Here is a 26,773-nt window from a genome sequence, read left to right as displayed (position 1 = left end):
AGCTCCTTTCCAGAAGATATTATGTAGTTATATTTAAAAGTTAGAGTAAATACAAGACTTAAAAGACACGAGCATTAAAGCTACATTGTTTGCATTGCATACAATCTTTTGAGTGATCCAGTTTATCAAGATAATCTTGATGGTTTCATAAAAGAAAATATCTTATTCAACCATAAATAAATAAATAAATAATAATAATAATAAAAAAGAAGGAAATTAAAATATGCCCATATGAAATTAGATGTCTGCAAATCAGATGCTTTGTAGTGTTGGTTGACAGAGTGATTCACTAAAATGTTAAAAAAAAATTGCTTTGTAAAGGGCAGTTCCCTGGGTTTACTCTGAATCATCTAGCATAAAAACATCCTTTGTTGCAGAACATGGAAACATACATTGTGAATGATGATAGTAAAATGATGGCCAAAAGAATGAGAAAACCATCGACAAAGCATGTCCATAATTTGCTTTGTCTGATACTGAAGAATTTGAAAGGCCTCCACAGAGCCTTTCCCCAAAACCCCAGGAAATTTTTTTAGATTGCATGTCACAACATCAGTGCCTGGCCTTACTGATTCTCATTTTGAACACATAAAACATGCCAATAAAGAAATAAATGAATAAATAAAAAACATTAATCCCTTCCTTTGCAGCCATAACAGCTTACACTATTCTGGGAAGGCTTGCAACTAAATGTTGGAACATGATTGGGATTTGTGCCCATTCAAGGCATCAGTGATGTGACGTCGGGAAAACGCTGGCTTGCAGTCAGTGTTCCAAACTGATACTGAGGCTGCCCAAATACAACTTATCAGAAAAATAATACAAATTGTATTTACTTTATAGCATTGTCTATCATGCATTGTCTTAACCACCGGGCAGATTGAGTTTAAATTGAACGCGAATTGAGATGAAACCACCAGGTGGAGACCGTGAGCTTTTACTGAATTACTTGTGTCAAATTGAAATCAGTAAGAATATAATAATAAGCGGTTTAATGTGGAAAGGAACTGGCAAAAAGCATCATACCAAATAATTTACATCGTCATCCAAAAATGTGAAGACCTATATTAACCTTTTCTGTACAACCCGAAAGAACCACACAGCATCTTCCAATTTAAATAAAAGGTAAGCTCTGAATTTCAAATTTAAAAAAAAGAAATAGATTTCCAATGACGGGTTTATTCTTTTTTGTTTCATTATCTCGTGCTCGTACAGCATCTGAGCCCGACCAAACATCATTTTCCAACCTGCGTGGCACACCTGGCGAGCTGTGAATCACATATGCAGATTACTCAAATCTCGTATTAAAAAGAGAGAACTGTATGTGAGAGGACGCGTCCCTTCGGTCTCTCTCAGAAGCGTGTTCACAGCATCTGCTGGTGTGCGCGCGCGCTGCGCACTTGGCAGCGACGCTCAGAGGAGTGAGGTGGTGGAACCGAGAGCTAAAATTGGTTTCGTGATGAGGAAAAGTGAAGGAGCAGGGCGTTACGATCTGTAGTCGTGTCTTCTTTGTAAAAAACAGGGATCATCATTCCTTATATCACTGAATACAACTGACTTGAGGGATACGAATCGGAACACTTTTTGCGTCATGAAACTCAATAATTTGACTTTTTCTCAAGGAGACATGGTCGATTGAACATTAATACAACATCCAGCCAAAAACAAAACAAACAAACAAGAAAAAAAAAAAACCTTAACATTTTAACAAAATTGCACATTTTTCCCCAATAGGTATGGATTCGTCCATCACTTCCATTGACTTCCAAAGTAACTGGACAAACACCACGGCACAGAATGAAACCGAGATATACTGGAACCAGTTTGTGCAACCGGTTTGGAGAATAGTGCTCTGGGCAGTGGCTTACAGCACAATTGTCATCGTCTCCGTTGTGGGCAATATCACGGTGATATGGATCATTTTGGCGCACAAACGCATGAGGACCGTGACGAATTATTTCCTCGTCAACTTGGCTTTCGCTGAAGCGTCAATGTCCGCATTCAACACCGTTATAAACTTTGTCTACTCGGTGCACAATGAGTGGTATTTCGGACTCTATTACTGCCGGTTCCACAACTTCTTCCCTATAGCCGCCGTCTTCGCTTCTATATACTCAATGACCGCGATTGCACTCGACAGGTAAGTTCGTTCGTTTCTATTGTGGCACCGTGGCACGCGCCATTCGCGCGGATCTCAGCAGTGCGCGTGAGGAAACGTTAGGTTTCTTTGCATGTTTTTTGTTAAAAATGAACAAAATATAAACTACATTAATGTATATAAAATATAAAAGTGCACAACATTAAAATAATTAGTTCGTTTCGTTCTTTAAACAGCCCCCTATAAAAATAGCCATGGTTTCCTAACGACTGTAGAAAATAACTGGTAACTTGATATTAGCCACCCCTGGTAAAAAATAGAAAAGATTGTGCTTTTCTGATGCTTCTTTCACTGATTAATAATTTGCATACTAATTTATTATGGTTTTACAGCAGTAACTGTAACTACAGTATGTATGATAAGATAAAATGGAGGAAGATTTACTTTATAATTTTAACATATTTAGACATATGTCCAGTATGATGATGCATAAGCCAATGTGTTATTAAAAGAAAATAAAAATAACAAAAAAGGCTGATTAGTTGTCATAGCACAAAATGTAAAATTATTCAAAGGCATCTTACCCCAAAGGTTTAATTGTATCGTTTCAATTCTATATATATATATATATATATATATATATATATGTAAATCATTCTACAAAATTAAAAACATTAATGTGTCCAAAATCTCTCATTAAGAAAGACACACGCACACACACACACACACACTCACAAAACTTTGGTATTCAACATAATACAATGTCACAGATCACTATTTTATCAGTTGGCATTCACATAAAATTACAAAATTAATTAATTGTTATTTTGAAAAAAAAATAAGATGGGAGGGGGGCATCTTACTCTACTGTTGACAGAACTATGGTTATTATGGATGTGTAATAGTAATGCTAGTTATTATTGCTAATAGTGAAATGTTTAGCAGCGATTAGTACTGCCATCACAATACAAACACAAGTATAATGTTCTAGCTCTTTTCAGGTCCATATTAGGAATTATCTGTCATTTGTCTGTGACATCATATGATAGATGATGGTTATTTATCATCCCACTCATAACCTTCCATAGTCATTGTTTAGAAACCTTAATTTCTTTAGTGTGTGTGGTTGAGTGGTGACGAGGTAATTGTAAGAGTGCTGTGTCTGCCTTGTTTCTTCATTCAATTACCATGTGTGGCATATGAGGTATTATTTACAAGAGGGCCCAGATTTCAGGTAATATCTGACCTTTCATCACCCTGTTCTAATTCTAAGATGTCATTTCTTCCAACCTTTTGACACAGCACATCTAATGCTCAAAAAACAGTGCCTGCTTTCATCTATCTACATGCAGTAACATGAACTTCTTTAAAATTCTATTACCTGAGAGACCCATGGGGGAGATGGAGGGTGGGCTTCAGGGAAATACTGTGCTGTGCTTTCAGGTCCTTATAGAGGAAATACTTGTTGGAGAACTAATTGGTTATTTATCCTAGGAAGACTCTTTGGAAAAAAAAGAAGAAGAAGAAGAAAAAAGCCAGCCACGATTACATTCTCTCTAAACATATTTGTAATCATACACAGCAAATTAATCATGAGTTTACAAACAAAGCAAATGCCTTGATTTTTCTTGTAAAGAAGAAATGTACAGAGCCTAGAGCTTTTCAATAAGCACTCTGGGTACTTCTGTGGATAGAATGTTTCAGTAGAATTTTAGCCTGTTTTATCTTCTGCCAGTTTTAAGTGATTTCTGTCAGGCAGTGATTTGATTACTATCAACTAATGGGCAATAGGAGGATTGATAATTGAATTATGCCCAAAGATGTAATGTAGAAGTATGTCCGTATGAAAATGAACCCTATACCTGTTTTCTAAATAAAGTCTGTATGAAATGAAAATGCAGAGGCTGTCACCTCTGTGCAGACAGATCACTTAGGTTGAGCTGTAGTGTGTGACATAATTGTCTTGAGTGCTTTAGTAGCAATAAACGATTGCGTCTAAATATAATATTTCACATTCTCACTTGTCTCCCTTATCAGCTGTTTTTACTTCCTTATATCATTTCTTGCATTTAAAAACATATAAAGGTGCTGACAAGCACACACTCCTCAAAGCCGAGTCGTGACGGCATGCTAAAGAGCAGTGTGTGTGCTGGTGAAAGGACACACAGCTCGGAGGTTCGTGTGTGGCAGGAATAAGATTCCTAATCAAATTATCAGACAGAAGCTAAATTTGAAAGAAAAGCACTGCAAGCATCAAATTGTGTATCTGCACTGTCCATCTCTACTCCCTCTAGCATGTTGTCGTTATTGATTTAGCCCTGGTGCTGTTCAGACTGATGATCTGTTGCCCTGAGCTCCACTTATGTCAAACAGATGTGCTTGAATGCATGTTGGTGCTGCGTCTGACCTCTTCAACCACAGGAGACTCTTCCATGAGTCTATTGTCAGTTCCTCATTGCTCACTCATCTTTTCTGGCACTGTATGTAATCATATTGTCCTTCAGGACATCACTTTAACTGAGCATGACTGGAGAGGCTGAAAACAAATTCATGGAAAAATATCTGGTTGTTCGTCACTTATAAGCTTGTGTGTGTGTTTGTATGCCTATACTTAACCATAAATTGGGTAAAAAAAATTTTTTACCCAAAAGTGATCTAAACCTGACCAAATCTAAAAAAAAACCTCCATTTGTGGATGTTCTCACTTGTAAAACTTGTATAAAAATAAACAGTGTTTTTTTAATTGTAAAAATGCAGAAAGTTTCCTGTGAGGGGTTTAGGTGTAGGGCAATATAATATACAGTTTGAACAGTATAAAACCATTAAGCCTATGGCATGACCCATTTAGATAGTTAAAGTGAAAAAAGTGAAAGTGAAGTGACATTCAGCCAAGTACGGTGACCCATACTCAGAATTTGTGCTCTGCATTTTAACCCATCCGAAGTGCACACACACAGAGCAGTGAACACACACACACACACACACTGTGAGCACACACCCGGAGCAGTGGTGGGGTAGGGTTAGTTCACCCAGATAGCAAATTTATGTAATTAATAACTTACCCTCATGTTGTTTCAAACCCGTTAGACCTCCGTTTATCTTTGGAACACAGTTTAAGATATTTTAGATTTAGTCCGAGAGCTCTCAGTCCCTCCATTGAAGCTGTGTGTACGGTATACTGTCCATGTCCAGAAAGGTAAGAAAAACATCATCAAAGTAGTCCATGTGACATCAGAGGGTCGGTTAGAATTTTTTGAAGCATCGAAAATACATTTCGGACCAAAAATAGCAAAAATGACGACTTTATTCAGCATTGTCTTCTCTTCCGTGTCTGTTGTGTGAGAGAGTTCAAATCAAAGCAGTCTGGATATCCAGTTCGCGAACGAATCATTCAGTTCACCAAATCGAACTGAATCGTTTTAAACTGTTCGCATCTCTAATACGCATTAATCCACAAATGACTTAAGCTGTTAACTTTTTTAATGTGGCTGACACTCCCTGGACATGGACAGTAGACCGTACACACCGCTTCAATGGAGGGACTGAGAGCTCTCGGACTAAATCTAAAATATCTTAAACTGTGTTCCAAAGATAAACGGAGGTTTTACGGGTTTGAAACAACATGAGGGTAAGTTATTAATTACATAAATTTGCTATCTGGGTGAACTAACCCTTTAAGTAAACGTGTGTTTGTGTGTGTGTGTGTGTGTGTGTGTCAGTGCACTTGTGTGTGTGTGTGTGTGTGTGTGTGTTGGTGCCTGCTGGTGGTTTAACTGTAAGTTTTTTCATGTGGTGCAATATTTGCTACAAGTGCTACAGTGGAACTATAAATTAAATCTGTTCTTCACACAGAGCTGTCATATTGCTTCAGAAGTTATTTTTAATGATGCTAATATCTTGATTTTTTTTTGTAATTTGAAGCCAATCTTTCTGCTTTCACTTTTCTTATGTGCTTTCCCACATACTAAAAGTTAAAGGGGAAAGATTTGTATTCATATTCACTTTTCTGTGTACCACAGAAGAAAGTCTGTCATATTGGTTTAGAACAAAAATAAAGGTAAGTAAATGGTGACAGACTTTTCATTTCAATGTCACATTGGTTTTCTTAAAAAAGAAAAAAGAAAAAAAAAGATAAAAGGCAGAAATTATTAATAATGCATAAGTATTCAGTCCATGCAGGGCCCTAAATTTACCCAGAAGAAAAACATTTGTCTTAATAAGGACACAACTGCCTAACAATTGGCCTGAACCTATTTATTAAAATAAATTGATCATTATTCAGGTTTTGAATCTAAAGGACAGTTGTGAATATTAAGACTAGATCATTGCAGGAAGTTAGAGACTAATTAAAAACAAGTTTAATCAGGAGAAGGAAAGAAAAGTACAAAACAAAGTTGGAATTTCCTGTGGGTATAATTTGTTCCTATCTGGACAATCTGGATAAGGAGACTTATTAATAAAGTAACTGAGAGAGGCCGGTAGTCACTTTAAAGGAGACACAGAGTCAATATTCTAAAAAGGAAAGAAAAGGGAACTAGTCAACCTAATCAAGAGCTCTGCTTGTAGGGAGGGTGTCAAAGAAGCCACCATTACTGCCATGCCTGGAGTTAATATAGTAAACCAGATCATAGTCAGAGGAGACCTATAGAAATTTTCATTACCTGAACACTGAGTGGTAATATTGAGTGATTTTCATCTCTTTGATTGATAACACATATTGTATTTGCCTGATTTAGAAACACTCCAGTACAAAAAAATATATATACCTAGAGGATTTGAACCTTCTGGGGATTCTTAGAGCATTCTAATGAATGATTCGTTGTAATTAAATTGGGAGATTAGCACAACCTCATGATTTGAAATGATTTGTTTCAGTGTTTTTTAGTGAAACTTCCCCAGACCAGATGTACCTCCCATAATCTCAAATGCAGGTGGATTGGTTGAACTTTCCAACGTTTTCAAATGGTGTAGAAAAAAACGCATCATCATTATCATCATCAGTGAGACACATTTGGATCTTGGAAGCACTTTGGTTTTAGTGAAGTGGAATATAATGCCACAGTACAATGATTATATCAAGATCTAAACAGTGTGCTATGCTGTGTTTGGGCTTGTTTGAATTGAGAACACCTACTTTACATAAATGTATGTGACCTACTGTATTAGGGTTTACTAATGTTTGCTGAAGCTACAAACCAAAACGTGGCCCAAAAGCCGCATGTGTATACTGTTTACATGTAATTGATGTTGTTTGGTCCATGTGAAACAATTAACCTTTTCAAGGATTTATGACACAAGATATCTGATGTGTATAACAGATCACATTTTCAAGTAAAGTCACATTTTTATTTTCAGATTAGGCTTATATTTTTGGCTTGTATTTTTGACCTTTTTCTCTTTCAACTGTCGAAATTTATATCCCTGTTTTTATCTTATGTAAAATAATTTACTTTATTTTGAGAGTAGGTACTCAAGCTAATTTCACAAAGGTCCTACCCCTTAAAATGTCTGGCGTCGCCACTGAATTGCAGTTTAGTAAATCAGTCAGATTTAATGAGAAACTGTTCAAAATGTATAAATGTTTGTGATTCACTAAGATTAAACATCTCGTTAGAGTCATTCGCACAAGAATCAGACTTCACTGGTCACACTGTATGTTTCACGTTGAGAACCAGTAACAGAATCGAACACCATGAAAATCTTGGTTCTAAACTCTAGTAGAGACCACACACTGCACACAACTTCTGAGGAAAACAAAGCAATTTTATACTCTTCAGATAAAATGCTGACACATTCTGGCCTTTAATTCCATCTCACAGTCTGAAAGTGGTACATGAGTTAAATAAATCCTGTCACAAGTGTATTCACTGTCCATATAACTGATAACTGGAACAGATCTTCTTTATTATTGTAGAGCTCATATTATCACAATGATACACTAGCCTGTTGTATTAGAGCTTGAAACCCATAACTAAAAATTCCACAAATCAACTATTGTATACGCTCAGTAGATTTGTAAGCTGTGTTTGGGAGATTTACTCTCTGGACATTTTCATTCTGTTTCATAATGATAAAGCTCCATATTGGAGCAAATGATTTAAGAGGATTTCTTTTAGATAACACTGAGATTTTTGTGAGCTGTACAGTGTGTGTGTGTGTGTGTGTGTGTGTGGATGTGATGAAGTCACTTGATGTGACAGCTTACCTTGTTGAGAGTGCAGAGCAGTACAATCTCATGCTTTCAAGCACAACCTAAGCTGCAAAGTATCAATGAAGATCACAGCAGGGAAATAAGAGTGTGAAATGAGAGTCAAATCCACAAGCAGACATATTTTAATTAACAAATGCTATTTAATGAGACTTATAATTAAGACTCGAAAGAACTCAATTAACATCAAATTAACGCATGCATTTCAGACTTTAATTTATTTGATGACATAAAATACATTCTCCCTAAGCAGAACGAAAACATTTAGTACAGACAATATTTACTGAACCAAAAAAGTGCATTAAAAGAATAGTTTACCCAAAAACGAAAATTTGCTACCACAAGTGGCAAATTTTCTTAGGAAATCCAAGATGTAGATGACATTGTTTCTCCTGTTCAACCAGAAATAAGTTAAAGTAAATAAAATTAATAAAATAATAATAATTTAAATATCTCTGTATACAACAGATGGGGAGCTTTCAGCACATCTGTCTTTTTTCTTACACAGATATATGGCCATCATTCATCCCCTGCAGCAGAGGATGTCTGCAACTCAGACGAAGCTGGTCATCGGGGTCATCTGGGTTCTGGCTCTCCTGCTGGCCTTCCCCCAATACTATTATTCCGACACAGACCAGTTGCCTGGCAGGGTGGTCTGCTACATCGACTGGCCTGAGTACACTGTCCTGGACTTCAAAACGATGTAAACATCTCACTTTTAACTAATTAGCATGCATACTGTCTCATGACGCTATTTGCTGATATTGGAAAACGTTTAGGTTGAATATTTGCTTCATAAATGTAGATTTATGGCTGTAGGTGCAGAGAACTCCTTTTCCAGATTAAATTTCACCAATGTTTACAGATATTACTGAAAATATTACCTTTATTAGTCTTGGACATAGGCAGAAATCCTGTGGTGGTGTGTGTGTGTGTGTGTGTGGTGGGGGGGGGACCCCATCTGAGGGTTGTCTCCCTAAAATATGATTATATGATTAAGAACCACACTGTGTATTGTGAATAAAGTTGTTATACTTTAACTAACTTTGTAAGTAGTAAAACAACACAAACGCAAACGGGGAAAAAATGCGTTTTAACTTTGAAAACATTTTGAGGTTCCCCTCCCTTGCCTCACAGTGCTTTAGTCCAATTTTGCTTGCTTTCCTTTTTTACATCTCCTCAGTGTTGCCAAGTCCACAGTTTTCCTATTGTCCGCAAGTTGACGCGACCCCAATAAGACATGTGAATTTTACCGGAGGAACCCCGCTGAAAAAAAATTATTTTACCCCCACAGCATGATTTAGTTTTTTACCGGGGAACCCCCCTTGAAATGCGATTGGGCTAGTTTTAGGATAGTTTTGAGTAGCAACTGGGCAGTTTTTGTTGCAAAAACCTAGCAACACTGCATCACCTACATACACACAGTGTGGTGAGTGAGAACAATGTCTATAGTTGTGGAACTCCAAGGCTGTCAAAGCTATTTTATTCAATTAATAAAGTGATGATTCTAGTGTTTTTTCGTTGAGTCTGCTAAGTTAGAAATAATAATGAAACCTGCTTGATGGATAGTAACATCTACAACGGACACAAGGGCATTCACAGCGTGACCAAAACAGCTTTAAGTTGTCTAATTTGACACAGTCTCCCCGTTACACTAATAGTAGTAAGGCTTTCTTCTGTGTAAACTTTTCCTTTCAAGTACAATTTTAGCTGTATCATTTATGTCTCCTTCAAAAATTGCTTTTGAGAAATGTTATGTTTATTGTTCCCCACTACTGTAAGAAGAAATTTACGCCCCTGCTCATGGAGTAATCAAAAACCAGTGCTACCTTTTCCCTTTAAATGCGGCTTATGTAACAACAGAGAGGAGCTTCATTACAAAGAAAACAGTAAACACAGGAAAGCCATGGTCCTAAGAGAGCGAAAAGACATGAGTGCAAGACTATTAAAGCAAATATAATTGGAAATATTGCCCAAAGGTAAATACAACGGCCTTACAAGAGCAGACGCCAATAATTATTAGGCTACTCCTCCGTATTGTGGTTATTAACTCTCAAAAAGTTGGCTGAGGTATAATGTCAAGTGCTGTGAAAATGGTGTACAAAGCCATCGTCCGGTAGGGTTCAGTACATTGAGTCCATTAGAAGCCGAGATCATTCTGCAAAGAGTTTTCATGGGCGTCACTTTTTTTTACATGGTGAGGCCAGTTGCAGGGGAGGGGGTGCACAGATGTGCCAGCTGTGATGTCACAAAACCGCTTAACTCCTGAAATCTGATTTTACACAAATAACTTTACACAAATAACAGTGAACTGTTTCGACAAAAAGTGTATGTGACGTACTGATCCGGATATCAGGTATCTATTGTGGAGTATTTGCTCATTTCCAAGCTGCAAAAAGAAATGTTCAAAAGCTCTTCTGATATGTTATTGCAATAGAAACATGGTAGCATTTTTGGTGAGCATGTATCTGAGAAATGTGTGCTGAAGAGAACATTGCTGCCATTGCTTATTAATAAACAATTACAGTCAGCACTTAGGAAAACAATACAAATAATTACTTATTACTTATTAACACACTTGAACATACTAAACCTAAATCAAAACTTCTTCTTAACAAGATTCTTCTTCTTGATTATATGTATCACTGCTATTATCTTTGTAGAGAAAGACACCAGAGAAAAGTGGGGTTACTATTTATCACCCTGTGCCTTAAAAGCCTCTCTACACCCCTTCTGTCTGTATTATTTTCTTTGTTGGATGACCTCTGTATATTTCGATCACCTGTTTCTGCCTCTCCCTCTCATTCTGTTTCGTACAACTTAGGTGTACTTGTTCTTTTCGTCTTTCTGTCTGTCTTTACTTCTGTGAGTGAGAAGGGCTGGTCTTTATTTTTTTTAGTTAGTGAAGGAGTCAGCTTTCTAAGGCACACAAGGTGTTCCCTTTTAAGCACCCCACTGTCTCTCTCTTACTCACTATAACTCATTTCACATTTTTCCCCAAACTCTCTCTTCCATTACCGAGTCTTTCACACCACAGTTGAGCTGTGATATAAAACTTTTTTGCTGGTGTTTCTACCAGCTAACACATAATTTTTTTTCTACTGCACAGTATATTTCTTTATAATTAAAATTCACTGCAAGAAACAAATATAACTTAATAAAAAGATAAATAAAACTTAATAGCTTATATTCATTACAGTTTGCAGAAGAAGAAAAAAAGATAGATGTAAATGTGAAAAGTAAATGTGGAAAAATAACTTTTCTGTGGAAACATAACTCATCTAGCCTAACTCCTCGGGCTGACAAACTGAAATGTTTTAATTATTATTAATCTTTTTATTTTCATTTAATATATAATTTGATATACTTATCATTAATAAAGGCAAATAAGAAAAAAAATTCCTTAGTACCAGGATCTAACTGGTGTGCCTTCTTTAGTAAATGTCATACTGTAAGGGATCCTAAATATAATTGGAAATGAAGAAAAGGGGGAGCAAAGTTTTAAAGTTTAATATCCATACACAAATTTGCTTCTCAAGTACTTTTATGTTGCTTTAAGAAAGACAGATATTTTGAAGTCCAAAAATACTGAGTAAGAATGATTTGCTGTGCACTGTACTCCAGTAACGTCTAACAGCATCTTGATTCTGACAAGCATGCATGCACAGGAAGTAAAAACTGAACGCAAGCATCTTCAGCTCCATATGAGATTGGATATTAGATATTGGATATGAGATTAAGACAAACCGAGATGAGACCGGTCTCACATTAACATAACAGATGATTCTGATTAGAAATGACACCAGGTCTGTTTTATAGCACATGAACTGGATTAGAAGTGTTGCACGGCACACTGTGTGGCTCTTATTCATGGCTTTGCCGTGCTTGGTGTTATAATAGACTGTAGACACATGCCAGAGTATAAATAGTCCGGTGTTGTGAAAGCTCACATGCGACATACCTGACATGAGCTCATGCTTATGTTTGAGTGCTGACAAATTATCTGTATGCTACTCAGATAACATTCACACAGGTTTACGTATATAATACTTCTCTCACATACACACTCAGACCACCCAGATTACTTTTTTTTTTGGTTATGTTTCATTTAAAGAGATAGTTCACCTAAAAATTACAGATCTGTATTCATTTACTCATCCTCATGTCCCAGGTGCCAAATAGCCTGATTTTCTTTCTTCTCAGAAAACAAAAGAAGACAGGCTGTAAGATTAATTTTAATATTGCGATTTGGGTTGGTGTGATTATCAAATCACAAAAGCTGTGATTTAATTAAATATATGTGTTGCTTGTTTCAGAATGAAGTGCGGCACTGTGCTCATTTATATGCAAGAAGCTCATGATTCAGTGTTTTCAGGATCTCGATTTACAGTAAATGCTGCTCCACACAAATTAATCTCTGAATTTGCTCTGAATCTGGGTTGTTTATAACGTGCAATTGAAAATGCAACATGCACCAACCATCTTCCCATACTTATAAACAAAAGAGATGCTTAAGGCTCCCTGCAGTTTTCTGACAAAACAAAATCTTGATGGTTTAATGTTTGAAAATGAAGAAATTAAAGAAATTTAAAAAATATTGTAGTATTTTATAGTATATTATTTTGCTTTCTTTCTTCAAAGAGAGTTCAACACATAATCTAAAAAGGGGCATCACAGTTTATCAAAGGTCCTAAAAGAACCAATGAGTGACAGTCAAATTGTTTTCCAATTTAATGCAAGCAAACACCTCTTTCAGCCATGTATCAAAGTAGGGGTGAGGCATGTTTCCATTTTAAATAATGAGATGTATCGTTTACAAAGTAGTAAAAGTTAAAGCCTTTTGAACCCTCATTGAAAGGTCAAGCTGAAAATGGCCAAAAGTGGATTTGGATCAAGATCTATGGCTTCCTTCAGAATTTTTCAATATTTCGATCCATTAATCAAATACACAGAATATGAATAAGATCCACTGGTGAATTCCTACACCGGTTACATGCATCACTGACAGAAGGATATATTTTAGCAAATTTAGCATCAGTATAGTAAACCCTAAAATCTTACACTGTATCAAGCTATGTCTTGCACAAATGGATGATGTATGAAGTCCAAAAATACTGAGTCCCTCTCCCAGTCCCATCTAATTTGGAGAGCCTGGATTAATATTATGAATCAGGTTATAAATGACAGAAGTACAATGTTTTGATTGTGGTTCAAGCTTTAAGAAGTCATGCAATGGGGATTCAGGGGGGCGATTCAGGAAATTAGGGAATCATTTTTGAACAAAGTGCTTATTGATAGAAACGAAATAAGTGGAAATTAGGTAGGTCAAATCTCTTTAAAAGATTATTAAAAGATGACAAGACTACTAAATTTGAACTAATGTTGGCAGGTAATGGTAGCTGAGAGCAGATAACAGAGTGCAGAGAGAGGCTCGCTGAGGATTTTTCCAGGTAGGCCGACAACAAAGGAGTTCAGAATTCAAATTATTCCTCCAATATAAAATTGTCTGGCTATTGCAAGCCCAATATTAGTGCAAGAAATCTGGCAGTGCAAGGCCTCCTTTATTTTATTCATCATTTAAATAAACAGTCAAACCTGATGAAGCATTTGTAAACACAGTGTACATTATGAATGTACAACAGGCAGTCCAGCTAAAGTAGCTAGATAGCACATTAATTTGCTCAAGAAAAAAAAGTTCTAACAATTGAATTCTGTGTGACTACAAAAAGTACAGAAATGTATGATGTTATCTCAGCACCCCACCACTGATCTGAGCCTTTCATCATGTTCTCTGGCTCTGTTTGATAGTGGTTCACAGATAACACATTAATCTACCATCCCTACCTAAAAACTGATAGCTCACTAACAGTATGTGGTCAGTCTTTTTCAATTTGCCTAGCCTGGAACTTAGATGTCTTTTTGGGCGACCCACAGGCTTCATCTCTCTCTTCCTCTGTCTCTCTTTCCTTCTCAGCTCTTGCGAGAAAAGGGGGAAATTGAGCTTTCCTCAATCTGGATCTGACAGGGTGCACTCCATGCGTCATTGATTTCTGCAAATTGCTATGAAACTCAACCAGAAGAACTGGCAGTGCAGCTAGTTTGATTTTGTCCAGAGATTACAGACACAAAATACTCCACAAATATGAGCTATAATGAATTATTCGTTCTAATGAGGTGACTAAAGACTGAACAGACAACAAAAGACACATCAGGTAGCTGTTATAGAAATGTATATAGCAGAGATCTGCAGAAGTGCCAAGTGTGCAAAAAAGGGGTCAAATAGCCAACATTTCAATAACATATAAATATGTGCTTTTGAAATAAGAAATACCCATTTTTACAAGATAGAAAAACATTATAAATGTTTTTGTCACTTTTGATAAATTTAAAACACAATGCAACATTATTTTCAGGATACTTTGATGAATACAGTAGTTGTTCGTTAGGCAGTCATGGCCTAATGGTTAGAGAGTCTGACTAATAATCAAAGGCCATGGGTTTGAGTCTCAGTATTTTCCTTACACTTGTACTCATAAAATTTCTCCACCATTAGCTATGCCACTGACCACATAATTTTGTTACAAAGTAATTTGAGCATTTCCATAATAGGTCAAACATTTGGTGGTAGCGATATGATGTAAAGTAAAGCTAAATAAGGAATGATTGCCCTCTCCAAAACTTGTAAACCATATCAGATGTTCCAGTCTCTCTCACTTCCTGTTATTCCGATATTTGACTGATGTTTCCAAATCCTGAAAGAACAAATTCACAGATTGTTTTTGCAAATGTTTGACCCAAACTCAGAGATCCAGGGAAGTTTTAGTGGAGAAGCTAGAGGACATACAGAGGTGAGAATGAGGAAAAGCAACCTTTGTTTTATAATTAGGGTTAAATCTAGATTCATTGCATACTTTTGCAAATTATTGGGCTCGATTCAAATTAAATAATTGCCAGTTTCTCCCTCCATTACAAATGTCCTCCACTATAAGCTGAGGCTGTTTTTTTTATTTTACTTTATTTTATTTTTGTATGACAAAAGCCATAAAACGTTTTTCGAAAAAGGTGTCGAAAAAGCAAACATTGTTAGTATGTATCATTAATTACTCAAACCACTCTTGCGTGAGAATGAAGTTGATAACATGTACTGTGATGTTCTTTATGCTCCTTTTACCTATATTTTGCTGCTGGAACAAAACAGTGACGTAGCATTTTAGATATCATTAGTGAGTTACTGCTGCATGACAGTTCCTCGCGCTGTTCGCTCATGGAAAAAACAGACACTCCAAATCTGAAAGGTGTAAACCAAATTGGGAGTGTGATACTGAGCCATCGCTTTTAACTGGCAGACAGATTTTATTTATTTATTTATTTTTTTAACACCGTTCTGTCAGGCACTTTGCCATAGTGAAAGTAGAAAGTCTTGGCTTTGACACTGAAAGTCTAGCTGGCATATTGCTGCATCTCTTCATTACCTGTGACTGTGAATTGACCAATTGTTCTGACATATGGCATTCTAATATACTCAATGAATTAAGACCGCGATTCGCCACTTAACTACGATTATATTTCATACAGGAAATTCTCAGTAATGTTGATGAAATTTCCATATCCACAGATGAAAAATCACTTTCTTTCTGGATTTTTACCTTGCTAGTCTAAATGTACTGGAATGCATGCAAGTGCGTACGTGGTGTCAAATGAGTTTTAGAGTGGGTCGGGACAAGATGGATGGGTTGTGGTAAAACTATTTGGCACAACCTGAGCTTAATGATATTAATTAACTCTTTATGTTGTTTGGTAATCTGAAACCATCCAGCTACATTACGTAATGGATCTTAATGAGCAAACCTTTGTACTCTTCAGAAATCGATGTTCTGTGCAGATGTGCTGCAGTCATATGGTCTTGTGTGTAAATGTTCTATGCAGAGATGTAATGTGAAGCAAGTTTTATGTTTGCTCAGATATTTTACATTACATTTTATTTACCTGACCTTCTCTCATAAAGATTATACAGTATTCTGATGAATATTGAAACTGTTTTTGTCCATACAATGAAAGTGTATGGTGTACAAACTAACATTAGACCCCACTGTCATTGTTTATAGAAAAAATACAGAGACAATTTTTCAAAATATCTACTTTTGTGCTCCACAGAAGAAATTCATATGAGTTTGGAACAAGATGAGAATAGCAGTAATTGATGACATTTTTTTGAGTGAACTATCTCTTTACATTTTAAAAACTAAAATGTCAACAATTTAATATCAAGATGCAATAAGTAAAAATAACTATCAATAGTGCACTGATTGCAATAAATATGAATTTGGTTTCCTGAAATGAGTGATTAGATTTTTTATTTTAACTCTTTAAAGTAACATCAGAATCAAAACTGGAAAAATAAATGTTAAGCTTTCTTTCTCAATCTCTCGCCTTCTCTTTTGCTTCTCTCAACATCTGTTTTCCTGATTGCAGTTAGTTGCAAGTGAAATGGTGAGCGAGGTATAAGCTGTGGTCAGTGAGAGGTGACTTAACTGCCTCATCAGAGTTCCTTTGTGCCGTACCTGGTTCAGTCATCTTTCCTGGTCACATTCTTTAACATCAGCCATGGAGAAGCTGTTAGCATAGAAAGGGGGCAGGTGAATGGAGCCAAGTCCAAGACTCCTGATGACAGCATTCCATCTGTGTCACTAAGGAATACGAAACAATGGAAGTATAATTAATCATGGCTTAATTTTAAACTCCTTCACGGAGGGAATCACTGGAAGCAACAACATTAAAGAGAACCCTGTGTTGTCTTCAGATTGCCAGGTTGCATTCCTGATATCAGTATCTCTCAGTCTGGCCCTCATTTTATGGAAAAAGCAGTTAAATAAGCGCAGTCACATAACCCAAGCTGAAATTGGTTTGTCTGATGAATATCGATTACAACATGAATGGATGGTTTAATATTACTTTAAAACAGAGCTAATTCATATTCATGTGTTACAATATTTATGATAATATTATTCACAAAATATTCAAAAATGTTCATTCATATTTGTAATTTTTCATCTGTGGATGTGGAAACCTCAACATTATTAAGCTACTTTTAAGAAAATATACACTATTGTCATTTGGCCATGGGTTTTCCAGTCAGCACTGTGCATTTTAAAAGAGTAAGATTGTAAACTAAAGGAGAACGTGATGCAATTTAGTTAGCTTTTTTCCCTGTGTTACAGGTTTATTTAATAATTCACACATTAAGAGGTCTAGTTCACTTTGTAATTGCTTTTGAGAGATTAATTTGAGATTATATAATCATCTTTGGTATCATCTTTGATATGTGACCACATGTCTGGAATACTGTGTTTGATTCATGATCTTTGCTAGATCCAATGCATTAGGCTTAAGAAATGAGCTGTGCCTAGATTGACAGGCAATTTGACTCTGAGACTGACAGTCTGACAGAGATTTGGCAAGGCTAAAATGTTTTGAGAACAGATAAAAATCGGTGCAATTGTACATTACAGTCTGAAGAGTGTGGGGGATTTCACCTATTGTTTCTTTGCTCCCTTCATATGAATGCATTTATGAGATTAAATAATTGAAATAAACCATTTTATGGAGATCCTCGGCAGGAACAAATGGACATACTGACTTGTAGTCACGTTTTATTAAAGAGTTTCCTCGTTAGGATAGTTCACCTCAAAAATGAAAATACTGTCATTAATTACATACCCTTATGTCGTTCCAAACCATACAACCATTGTAATCTTCGGAACACAAACTATGATATTTTTGATGAAATCTGAAAGCTTTCTGACCTTGCATAGTCAGCAACACCTACACAACTACCACATTCTAGGCCCAGAAACATAGTAAGGACATCAATAAAAAAAGATCCATGTGACATCATTAGATCAGCCGTAATTTTAAGAAGCTACAAGAATACTTTTTGTGCGCATTAATTAATGACAGAATTTTTGAGTGAACTATCCCTTTAAACAATGTCCATATTGTACTCATTTTAATTTAGTAAAATTGTGTAACAAATTCTTAATTCATGGCCACAATATATTGTTTTTTGCTGCTTATGTTATGTCATAACCTTTAGTCTTATAATATGAGATAAACAAAATATCGGGAATGAGAGTTAAAAAATTTAACCAATAAATAAATGAAATAATAAAATAGATGGATAAAATATTACCTATTTGCATGAAAACCAGGAAATTAAAACAGCAAATGGTGTGACTAAGAATGCTGAATTTACATGCACATTTAATTATTAATACTTCTAAAAAAATTATTGAGTTACAAAAATGTTAAAATCTAAATTCTTTCTTTCTTTATCTATCTATCCTTTTGAAGGTATTTTGTGTGTGTAGCAGTGCTGATTTACTTCCTCCCTCTGCTGGTGATGGGCTGTGCTTACCTGGTGGTGGGACTGACTCTGTGGGCCAGTGAGATCCCAGGAGATTCATCTGACCGTTACCAAGAGCAGCTGACCGCCAAACGCAAGGTCTTCATCACACCATCCTCTTGCTCCTCCTTTTTTCATCATCATTTAAGCCCATGACATTTGACTACACACAGTCCGGGTCCGACACCAAACTCAGAGTTAACAAGCAGACAGGGTTCACACACAAGGGGAGGAGGGTCAGACAAGGCCACATGAAATAATCACTATGAAACTCACCCGCAGTAGGTCCATCTGCTTCTCGTGTGTGTGTGTGTCTGCCTAATTCACCACACTTAAAGGAAATGAAGTCTCCCATATCTATTTTACATACCACTGCTATCATTTAATCTTTCCATCTTCCTCTACTTCCTCACACAAAATATTTGTATCTCTTTTTTGAGCACACATCGTTAGTACTTATGTTGACACAATGTGACTTATTACCTCTGAGTGCCTGTATGTCCCTGTCTTCTGTTTAAGCTTCATAAACATCAATGAGCCTCTGACAGTCTGCTGGTAACTGAGGGACTGAGGGCTACTACATGCTCTGGCTTCTGGCAATGTGTCAATGGGGTTTTTAATGCTGATTTCATGCCCACTTCAAGCTGAATGTAGATCAGGAATCTCCTGTGTTGTAGAACGAGAGTAGGTTAAGGCAACTGACCTACCTTTCACATACAAATAAAAAATACTCCAGTATACACTCAGTATATTTTTATGTAATAAGTATTGTAATTATTTCAATATTTTTTTTTTATAAATAATGCAATTAAATAATGATTACTAATTACTGATTTTTTTCAAATGTTTCAAATATGCAGGGTTGACCTGACTTATTAAGATTATAATAATTATAATAAGATTTTAATAATTTAATTTTAAAGCACAGATGCCACAAAATCAGACTGCCTACTGTGGCGGAGACGAGGAGATGAAGGAGTGGAGACAAAGAGGATTAACATGAAATCTTTATTTATCCCAATAAAGAACACACAGACAGGAACTCACATGTACTGTAGGACGAGGGGTTGACGATCAATTCCAGACAAACACAGACTGCACAGACTCGAACTTAAAGGGGTCCTATTATGCTTTTTCACTTTTTCAACTTTAGTTAGTCTGTATTCTTGCTGTTTGAGCATAATAGAGATCTGTAAAGTTGCAAAGCTCATGGTCAACTTCAAAAGGAGATATTTTATTTAACAAAAATCACTTTTCAAAAACTACAACGAACGACTCGTTTGGACTACAACGTGTATTTTCTGGTATTTGTGGTATTCTGGTATTTATATCTCAAATAATGACAAATGGTACGAGACCTGGTTGAGCTGCACTAGAGAAGACAATGAGTGTTATCACTATGTCACTAGCATGCTAGCTTTTCCAAGGCAGGTGAACTTAGAGTGGTTACAATCATCTGGATTTAAATCACGCTCAAATTTATTTGCTTTAAAGCAGTATTTACACTGAAGCTCGCAGGTGGCAATGGTAAGGGCATGCCATTTCCCAACCACGCCGAGTGCTGCCAATCACAACACACACTAGGCCAGCTAACCAATCACAGCACACTTCATATTTCAGAAGGCGGGGCTTCATTTGATACAGGAACTATTCAAGCCGTGCATGCCAAACTGGGGAAGAGAGTTGTTTTAATAATGTAAAATATGTGACAAATAATGTGTTTTTTTAACAACCTAGTATGAGAGCCTGTTCTAGTACACCCCTAAAACAAAATCAAAACATTGTAAAAGAGCATAATAGGACCCCTTTAAATACACAGCGAAATTGGAATAATAACTAAACACACCTGTAACCAACAGGAAGGACCAAATAAGGGCATGGAAGCACATGGGACGCAAAACACACACAAAACAAGTAACAGAGCCTGACACAGACATTAGCACCTCTTTTTACTTTGAGATCATTCTGAGGTTAAATACAGATTAAAATCATATCAAAATAAATAGTTTAAAAGCTATGATGACAACATCATATGATAACAATGCCTTGGGGAAAAAAAACTGGTAATCTTAAAAGATAAAGAATGTTTTTAGAGTAGTCAATGCAATTTTATTAAAGAAATCAATTAGAGGGCACATACCATACACAGTTTCCAATCTCATGTTAATCTTGAGTACTCCAGAGTATTCCTTACTCAAGGCATTGATTAAACCAACGTGTCTAAGTTGGGCTGACACAAATCATTACACTTTTTAAAGGGGAATTAAATTGTTTCTAAATTACAGTAAGCTGGGATAGAAGAACATTGTATCATAGAAACCTTTAAATATAATCAATGTAATTTACGCTTGCTTTCTATTTGCTGGTGGTAAATTAAGCTCATTGAACCACCTAAAAGATGTCAAGAAACTATTAGGGAACAATATGTCTGTCAGCATTCTGCAAGTTGTCATACAATGTGGGCAGCATGCAAAGCCTAAGAAATCAGTTTGAAGGACAGATATTGAATTTATAAGAATAAAGTATAACCAATCCTTTTCTGTTCTTTGTTCAACCTTCAGGTGGTGAAGATGATGATTGTGGTGGTATGTACATTCGCTGTTTGCTGGCTCCCCTATCACGTCTATTTCCTGATTTACCAGTTCTACCCGCACCTGTTCGAGCATCCCTTCATTCAGCAGGTCTATCTGACTATCATGTGGCTGGCAATGAGCTCCACTATGTACAACCCCATTATCTACTGCTGCCTCAATGACAGGTAATTTCACCTGGAGAGAAAACACAGTAATTGACGCACACACAGGAACATCTAGCTCTTTCCAGAGTCCCTGTAATATTCGCTATAATATCATTATTGTTCAAAATGATCCATCTTTTTGTGCCATAAATACAGTCCAATGCTGTGATGTATTATCCTCTAATGTATCCTGGTTTTACTGCCTCACTCAGATACTGAAAATCCATCCCAAAAGCCTTTGAAAGACAACAAAGCTTTAATATCCTCTAGTCAATTTTCAACTTTAAACACAAATCATTATCTGTCTATTCATCTATTACACTTCGAAACATTTCCTCAGGTTCCGTGCCGGATTTAAGCAAGCATTCCACTGGTGTCCGTGCATCCCTGAGGGATCCTACGAGGGTCTAGAGCTCAAGTCCACCCGGTACCATCTAACCCAGACTAGTTTATACAGGGCCAGTCGAATGGAGACCGCCGTGTCCTGCGTGATGCAGGATGGCCAAAAGGTCATGTTTGGGAGCATCAGAGGGTCTGCAGGGAGACCGGCAGTTCACAGCCCCTCCAGGGAGTTCCCCTCCAATGGCTTGTCCTCTCGCAGCATCTCCAAAACCATGTCAGAGACCACCAGCTTTTACTCCAGTAATAACCTACAAGAATGAGAGTGCAGAAGCTCGATTCAAGGAGACCGAATGCCACTACCTCTGCGGAGATGTAATCATTTGAAGAATCCTCATCTCCCCCTCCCAAGTGTGTAAAACCTGAGGATTACCTTGAGTGTGTGCAGATGTGTGTTTTAGTTGGTTAAGTACACACACGCTAAGTGTTTTTAATTTCAAACGATCCTTCATCTTTCATGCATGCCTCGTTCTATTCATGAGGTTTATAATTATGATTAGAGGAACATTTACATTGATTCTTTGGGAAAGGTTTCCTTACCGTAGTGATGTAAATGACATATTGCATTGTGCTGACTTAAATGAGAGCCTGATTGTTTGATCCTGCAATCAATAATTGACACTTTAAAAGTTTATATTAATGGACATGTAATGCCGTGGAAAAGTCTGTCAGTATACTGTGAATACTGAATATGACCGCTTATACTGGTCTCTCATTTGGCTAACAACAACCCGACTATAATAGAAATTGGAATAAGTTAAGAAATATCAATAAAAGTGCCCCTCTTAATCCGTGGAGTCTCTAACAATGGCTCACTTGGGTCAAATGATACCTGAGCACATGTGATTCCTTTAGTGCTTTATCTGCAGGTGGGAGATTACTGCAGACTTCACAGCAGATTTTTTTTCTGTAAGCATAAACTGCCTTTAAAATCTCTAAATTGGCTGAGACTGAACAAAAACACATAGGGCAGAGATTATACTATTGCAAATGCCTCGGTGTCTTCTCGGTCAGTTAGAGCCACGATCCGGGCGGTCAAATTCAGTTGCCAATATCTACACCTTGTAGCTACACAGGAAAATATAAAGAACGTTATTAAATGACTTTTCAAGGTGTGCCTGGAAACACAAATGCATGGTGGTGAAAGCCTTGAATGCCTATCCTGATTTTGTGTGCTCTGAAGAATAGCTGTGGGGGGAAAATATGATGTGCGGAGAATTTTTGTAGGCTTCTTTTGACTTCTTTTTTTTCTCCCTGTCTGCTTACCTTCATTTTGTTTGTATTAGGTTTTTTTTTTATAATTGACCCTTCACTAAGCCCTGCCCTACAGGTACCAGTTGTAGTTTTGGTGGCCCATTTCGAGCCTATATGTCTCTGGATGGACACAACAGTTTCTGAAAATGGTCAGTAGGCGGGGCTTAGTCTAGTGCCAATTCTGTAGTTATTCTGTTGTACAATCATTCACTCTTGCACACACGACCCCTCGTACTGAACAAGGCCAGAGTAAAATTAGCTCTTCAGGCACCTCCCTTGATACAGTCACAGCAATATGATACAGGATTATGGGACAAAAGGGGAGGATGAGAGATGTTGGGCTGAAGTGACCACCTGCTGCTGTTCTTGACTGAGGTTGTGACAGTGGTGTCCATTTTCCAAAACAAAGGCCCATGCGACTGGCATGTTTGTGGGCTGAGCTTTCATTTTTTCAAGCAGCAGGCTTGTTAAGATGCCGTATGTTCAGAATATTTTGGACGGTAAATGACTGTGAACTGAAAGTGTCTCACTGTTTGGCAGGTGCAGACAGCTCATTCCAGGAATAAATGAACCACACTACTCTGTTCCTGAAATTCTGAACACTCTGTGATGCTTCTGCTGAATTGGATCTTCCTTGCATGTGCCACACTATATTAATATACAATCATTTTAATGTTTTTTTTTTTTAAAGAATTATCTTATGATCACCAAAGTTGCACCAAATCAGTATTTTAGATTTCTGAAGGATCAGTTGACACCGAAGACTGGAGAAAAATTCAGCTTTGCCATTGCATGTAAAAATATTAAACAGTTTGTTTAAATTGTAACAATAGTACTGTTTTTATTGTATGCTTTGTCAAAACACATGCAGCCTTGGTGAGCATAAGAGACTTCTTTCAAAAACATGAAAATATTTTATTCCACTATCTTTCTTTAATTGTGACCAGTAGTAGCCTATACATATCTGCACCCAAAAGGGAACATTTTGTCAGTGTTGATGTTTATGTCATTCCAAACCTTTATGAAATTGAAACCTTTATGGTTTCTTCTGTTGAACTGAAAATAAGATACTTTGAAGAATGTTTCAGCTGTTTTTGCCCATACAAATAAATGTCTTAACACTAGAACCCCATTTTTTATAATATTTTAGTTTGTGATCCCCAGATAAAAAGTCATACAGGTTTGGAACAGCATTAGGGCAAGTAAACGAAGATTGATTTGTAATTTTTGGTAAGCGATCCCTTTAAGATGAACATGAAGAATGTCTGATGATCGCATACAAAAAAAATAGATTTTTGTTCATCTGTCAGACTGGGTTTTGTAACACCTCTATGGACCATATTTATCTATGTGAGTGTGAGCACAAGAGGATTTGCTTTCTTCAGCTCTATCTCTCTATAATCAGAGTAATTACCCTAGAGAAGAGAACACAGAGGGGAGGACAACAGCTGTGTATGAAAGCATTCACACACAGACTCATCCACCCTCCAGCATTCCTCACATCCCTCCCAAGGCCATCCTGCATGGCCGCTTAATTTCACTCAAAGTTATTATTCATGTTCGTATGTAAACATAGTGAGTGTGAGTAAGTGTGTGCATGTTTTAACATACCTCTACATGAGTCCAGCTGGTATAGTTCATCAGTTATTCAGAAAAAAAAGTGCTTTGATTTCCATCCAGCACAGGAGGCCTGGGCTGTTGGTTTCACTGACATGAAATGTCCTATACGACTCTGATCTCAAGAACTCTTGGCAACACTTTCACTAGTTACATTAATGGGGTCATAACATTATTTTATATATATATATATAAATGTCAGTTTTTTGTGTCTTGCATCAAGCGCAGTCATAATTTACTTATGACAATCTTCTACCTTCTCTCTGACATTTTGAATTTATCAAGCAATTTTGCAGCTGTATCTTTAGGTTTTCTGTATAAGGGCTTCTGTATATTCCTCTTCTTTTTTTTTTATTGGTGAAAAGAGTACCAGCGCTTACTTGTGTGTTGGGGATTTGTTGTCTCCATTTTACAGTAAAACTCTGTTAGCAAAGCCTGCATTACAATGTGACAGGTTCACAAAACAACATCTGCGCTCTTATAAGTAAGGTCATACTGAAATGATTGGACCTTGGTAAAATATAACTTCAGTTCCTTTAGAAGGCCATGCAGAATCTCAGATGCCACCTCACATCTTTTATCATACAGTTTATGCCTTTTATCATTCATTTTTTATGCTTTTAGTTACTTTCAACATCAAATGTTTTAATTAAATAGATCAAGAACAATTTGACCCCTATAACAGACATTATTATATAACAAAGGGGGGTACAGCTCATTATTTTATGTTATGTAAAGAGTTAAAAATGTAATTAAACTTTAACTCATATATTCTTATTCCTGTTTGAAAGTACATCAATGGATCTTTTAAGAATATAATTGTTAATGACTCATTCATAAAATTTTAACCTTATGTTGGCTATTAATGAGTTTACCAGGCTAAATAGTATTATGTAAATATTTCCTATATGCTTTTGGCAGTGGTTTCTCAAATATGTGTTTTTTTATTATTATTATATTCTAAAGGAGTTACTTTATTATGTTGTATGACTGAACATGCATCAACAAAATGAACCAGATATGGCTAAACCAAACATTCAGTGCCAATAGGCCAAGTTGTAACTAAAATAATAGCCATCCACCTTTGCTTTCAGTGTTGAGCTGGGTTTGTTCTTACATATGTTTTTGTAAATGATTTTGTATGCATATGCTTCTGTATACTTTGTCTAAAATATCTGTATTCAGGCCTGGTGTGCTCTGAAGGGAAGAATTTGAACATCTCTATATGGCATTAGAAGTCATGGAGCAAATCAAGCAGGTACAGCTAGTTAAAAGAGATTGCATTAATCATTTGTGACACAAAATGAGCCATTGAAGTTAATAAGCAGAGAGAAAGACAAAAGTCTGTGTCTCAGAGTAAAAGGTTAGAACTATCAGTGCCTTGTTGAAATTCCACTCAGTTTGTCTGGTCAAATGTTGAGTTGTGCCCCGTCTTCAGAACAGGGTGGATCTTTGTTGCTCCTACGAAAGCTGTCAAAAAGAGTTTGTCTAAAACAATCTGTTTTGCTGCCCTCTTTCTTAAGAAGTTTTTGGAGTCTGGAGAATTCATTATGTATTCAGTGCTGTAGTTGACTTTGTGTTCTGCTTAAATGATTCATTTTAAATATACGTTTTAAAGTTTTATTTAGTATTATATTTGTATTATTTTAAAATAAATGGTTTCTACATGTTTATTGAATAAATCACATTTCTAATTCAGTTTTTAGGGATGCACAGTATATTTACATTTCAAAAATTAATGTAATCTTTAGAAAACTTCAAAATGAATATTGATTTTTCATATTATATATTATAATGTTGTGGAATTTATATATATATATATATATATATATATATATATATACATATATATATAAAAGCTACTTCTAGGATCTGTCATTTATCAGTTTTTAGCCATATAACAAAGTAATCATTGGCTTTTCTTTATTAGTATTTTAATATCACTGCATCCATACTAATTTTATGCATTAAGCTAAGAACTTCTTGGAAATTATTAGAGACGACAGAAATGTTATTACTTAGTTGAGAAAAAAGTTTTAGCATGTGAGGAAAAGCAAT

At 36.2% G+C, this 26,773-nt stretch overlaps 1 protein-coding gene across 1 annotated transcript; it reads left to right on the top strand.

Moving 5' to 3' along the window:
- The first annotated feature begins 1,448 nt into the window (after positions 1–1,448).
- LOC132139734 (substance-P receptor-like) lies at positions 1,449–26,524 on the top strand. Its single transcript, XM_059548322.1, has 5 exons — positions 1,449–2,140; positions 8,815–9,009; positions 18,657–18,807; positions 21,270–21,466; positions 21,786–26,524. Exons 1-5 carry the CDS (start codon positions 1,737–1,739, stop codon positions 22,105–22,107), a joined length of 1,269 nt encoding a protein of 422 aa, XP_059404305.1. The 5' UTR covers positions 1,449–1,736; the 3' UTR covers positions 22,108–26,524.
- The last annotated feature ends 249 nt before the right edge of the window (positions 26,525–26,773 follow it).

The sequence above is a fragment of the Carassius carassius genome, chromosome 4, assembly GCF_963082965.1.
Source record: "Carassius carassius chromosome 4, fCarCar2.1, whole genome shotgun sequence".
Taxonomy (NCBI): domain Eukaryota; kingdom Metazoa; phylum Chordata; class Actinopteri; order Cypriniformes; family Cyprinidae; genus Carassius; species Carassius carassius.
The sequence above is the reverse complement of the archived record's forward strand: the minus strand, read 5'-3'. Positions and strand labels throughout refer to the sequence as shown.

Excerpts from the sequence above, each read along its gene's own strand:
- LOC132139734 (XM_059548322.1), top strand. The coding sequence starts at position 1,737 with ATGGATTCGTCCATCACTTCCATTGACTTCCAAAGTAACTGGACAAAC. Across the intron at positions 9,010-18,656 it reads GTCCTGGACTTCAAAACGAT|GTATTTTGTGTGTGTAGCAG; the intron begins GTAAACATCTCA and ends ATCCTTTTGAAG. Across the intron at positions 21,467-21,785 it reads TACTGCTGCCTCAATGACAG|GTTCCGTGCCGGATTTAAGC; the intron begins GTAATTTCACCT and ends ACATTTCCTCAG.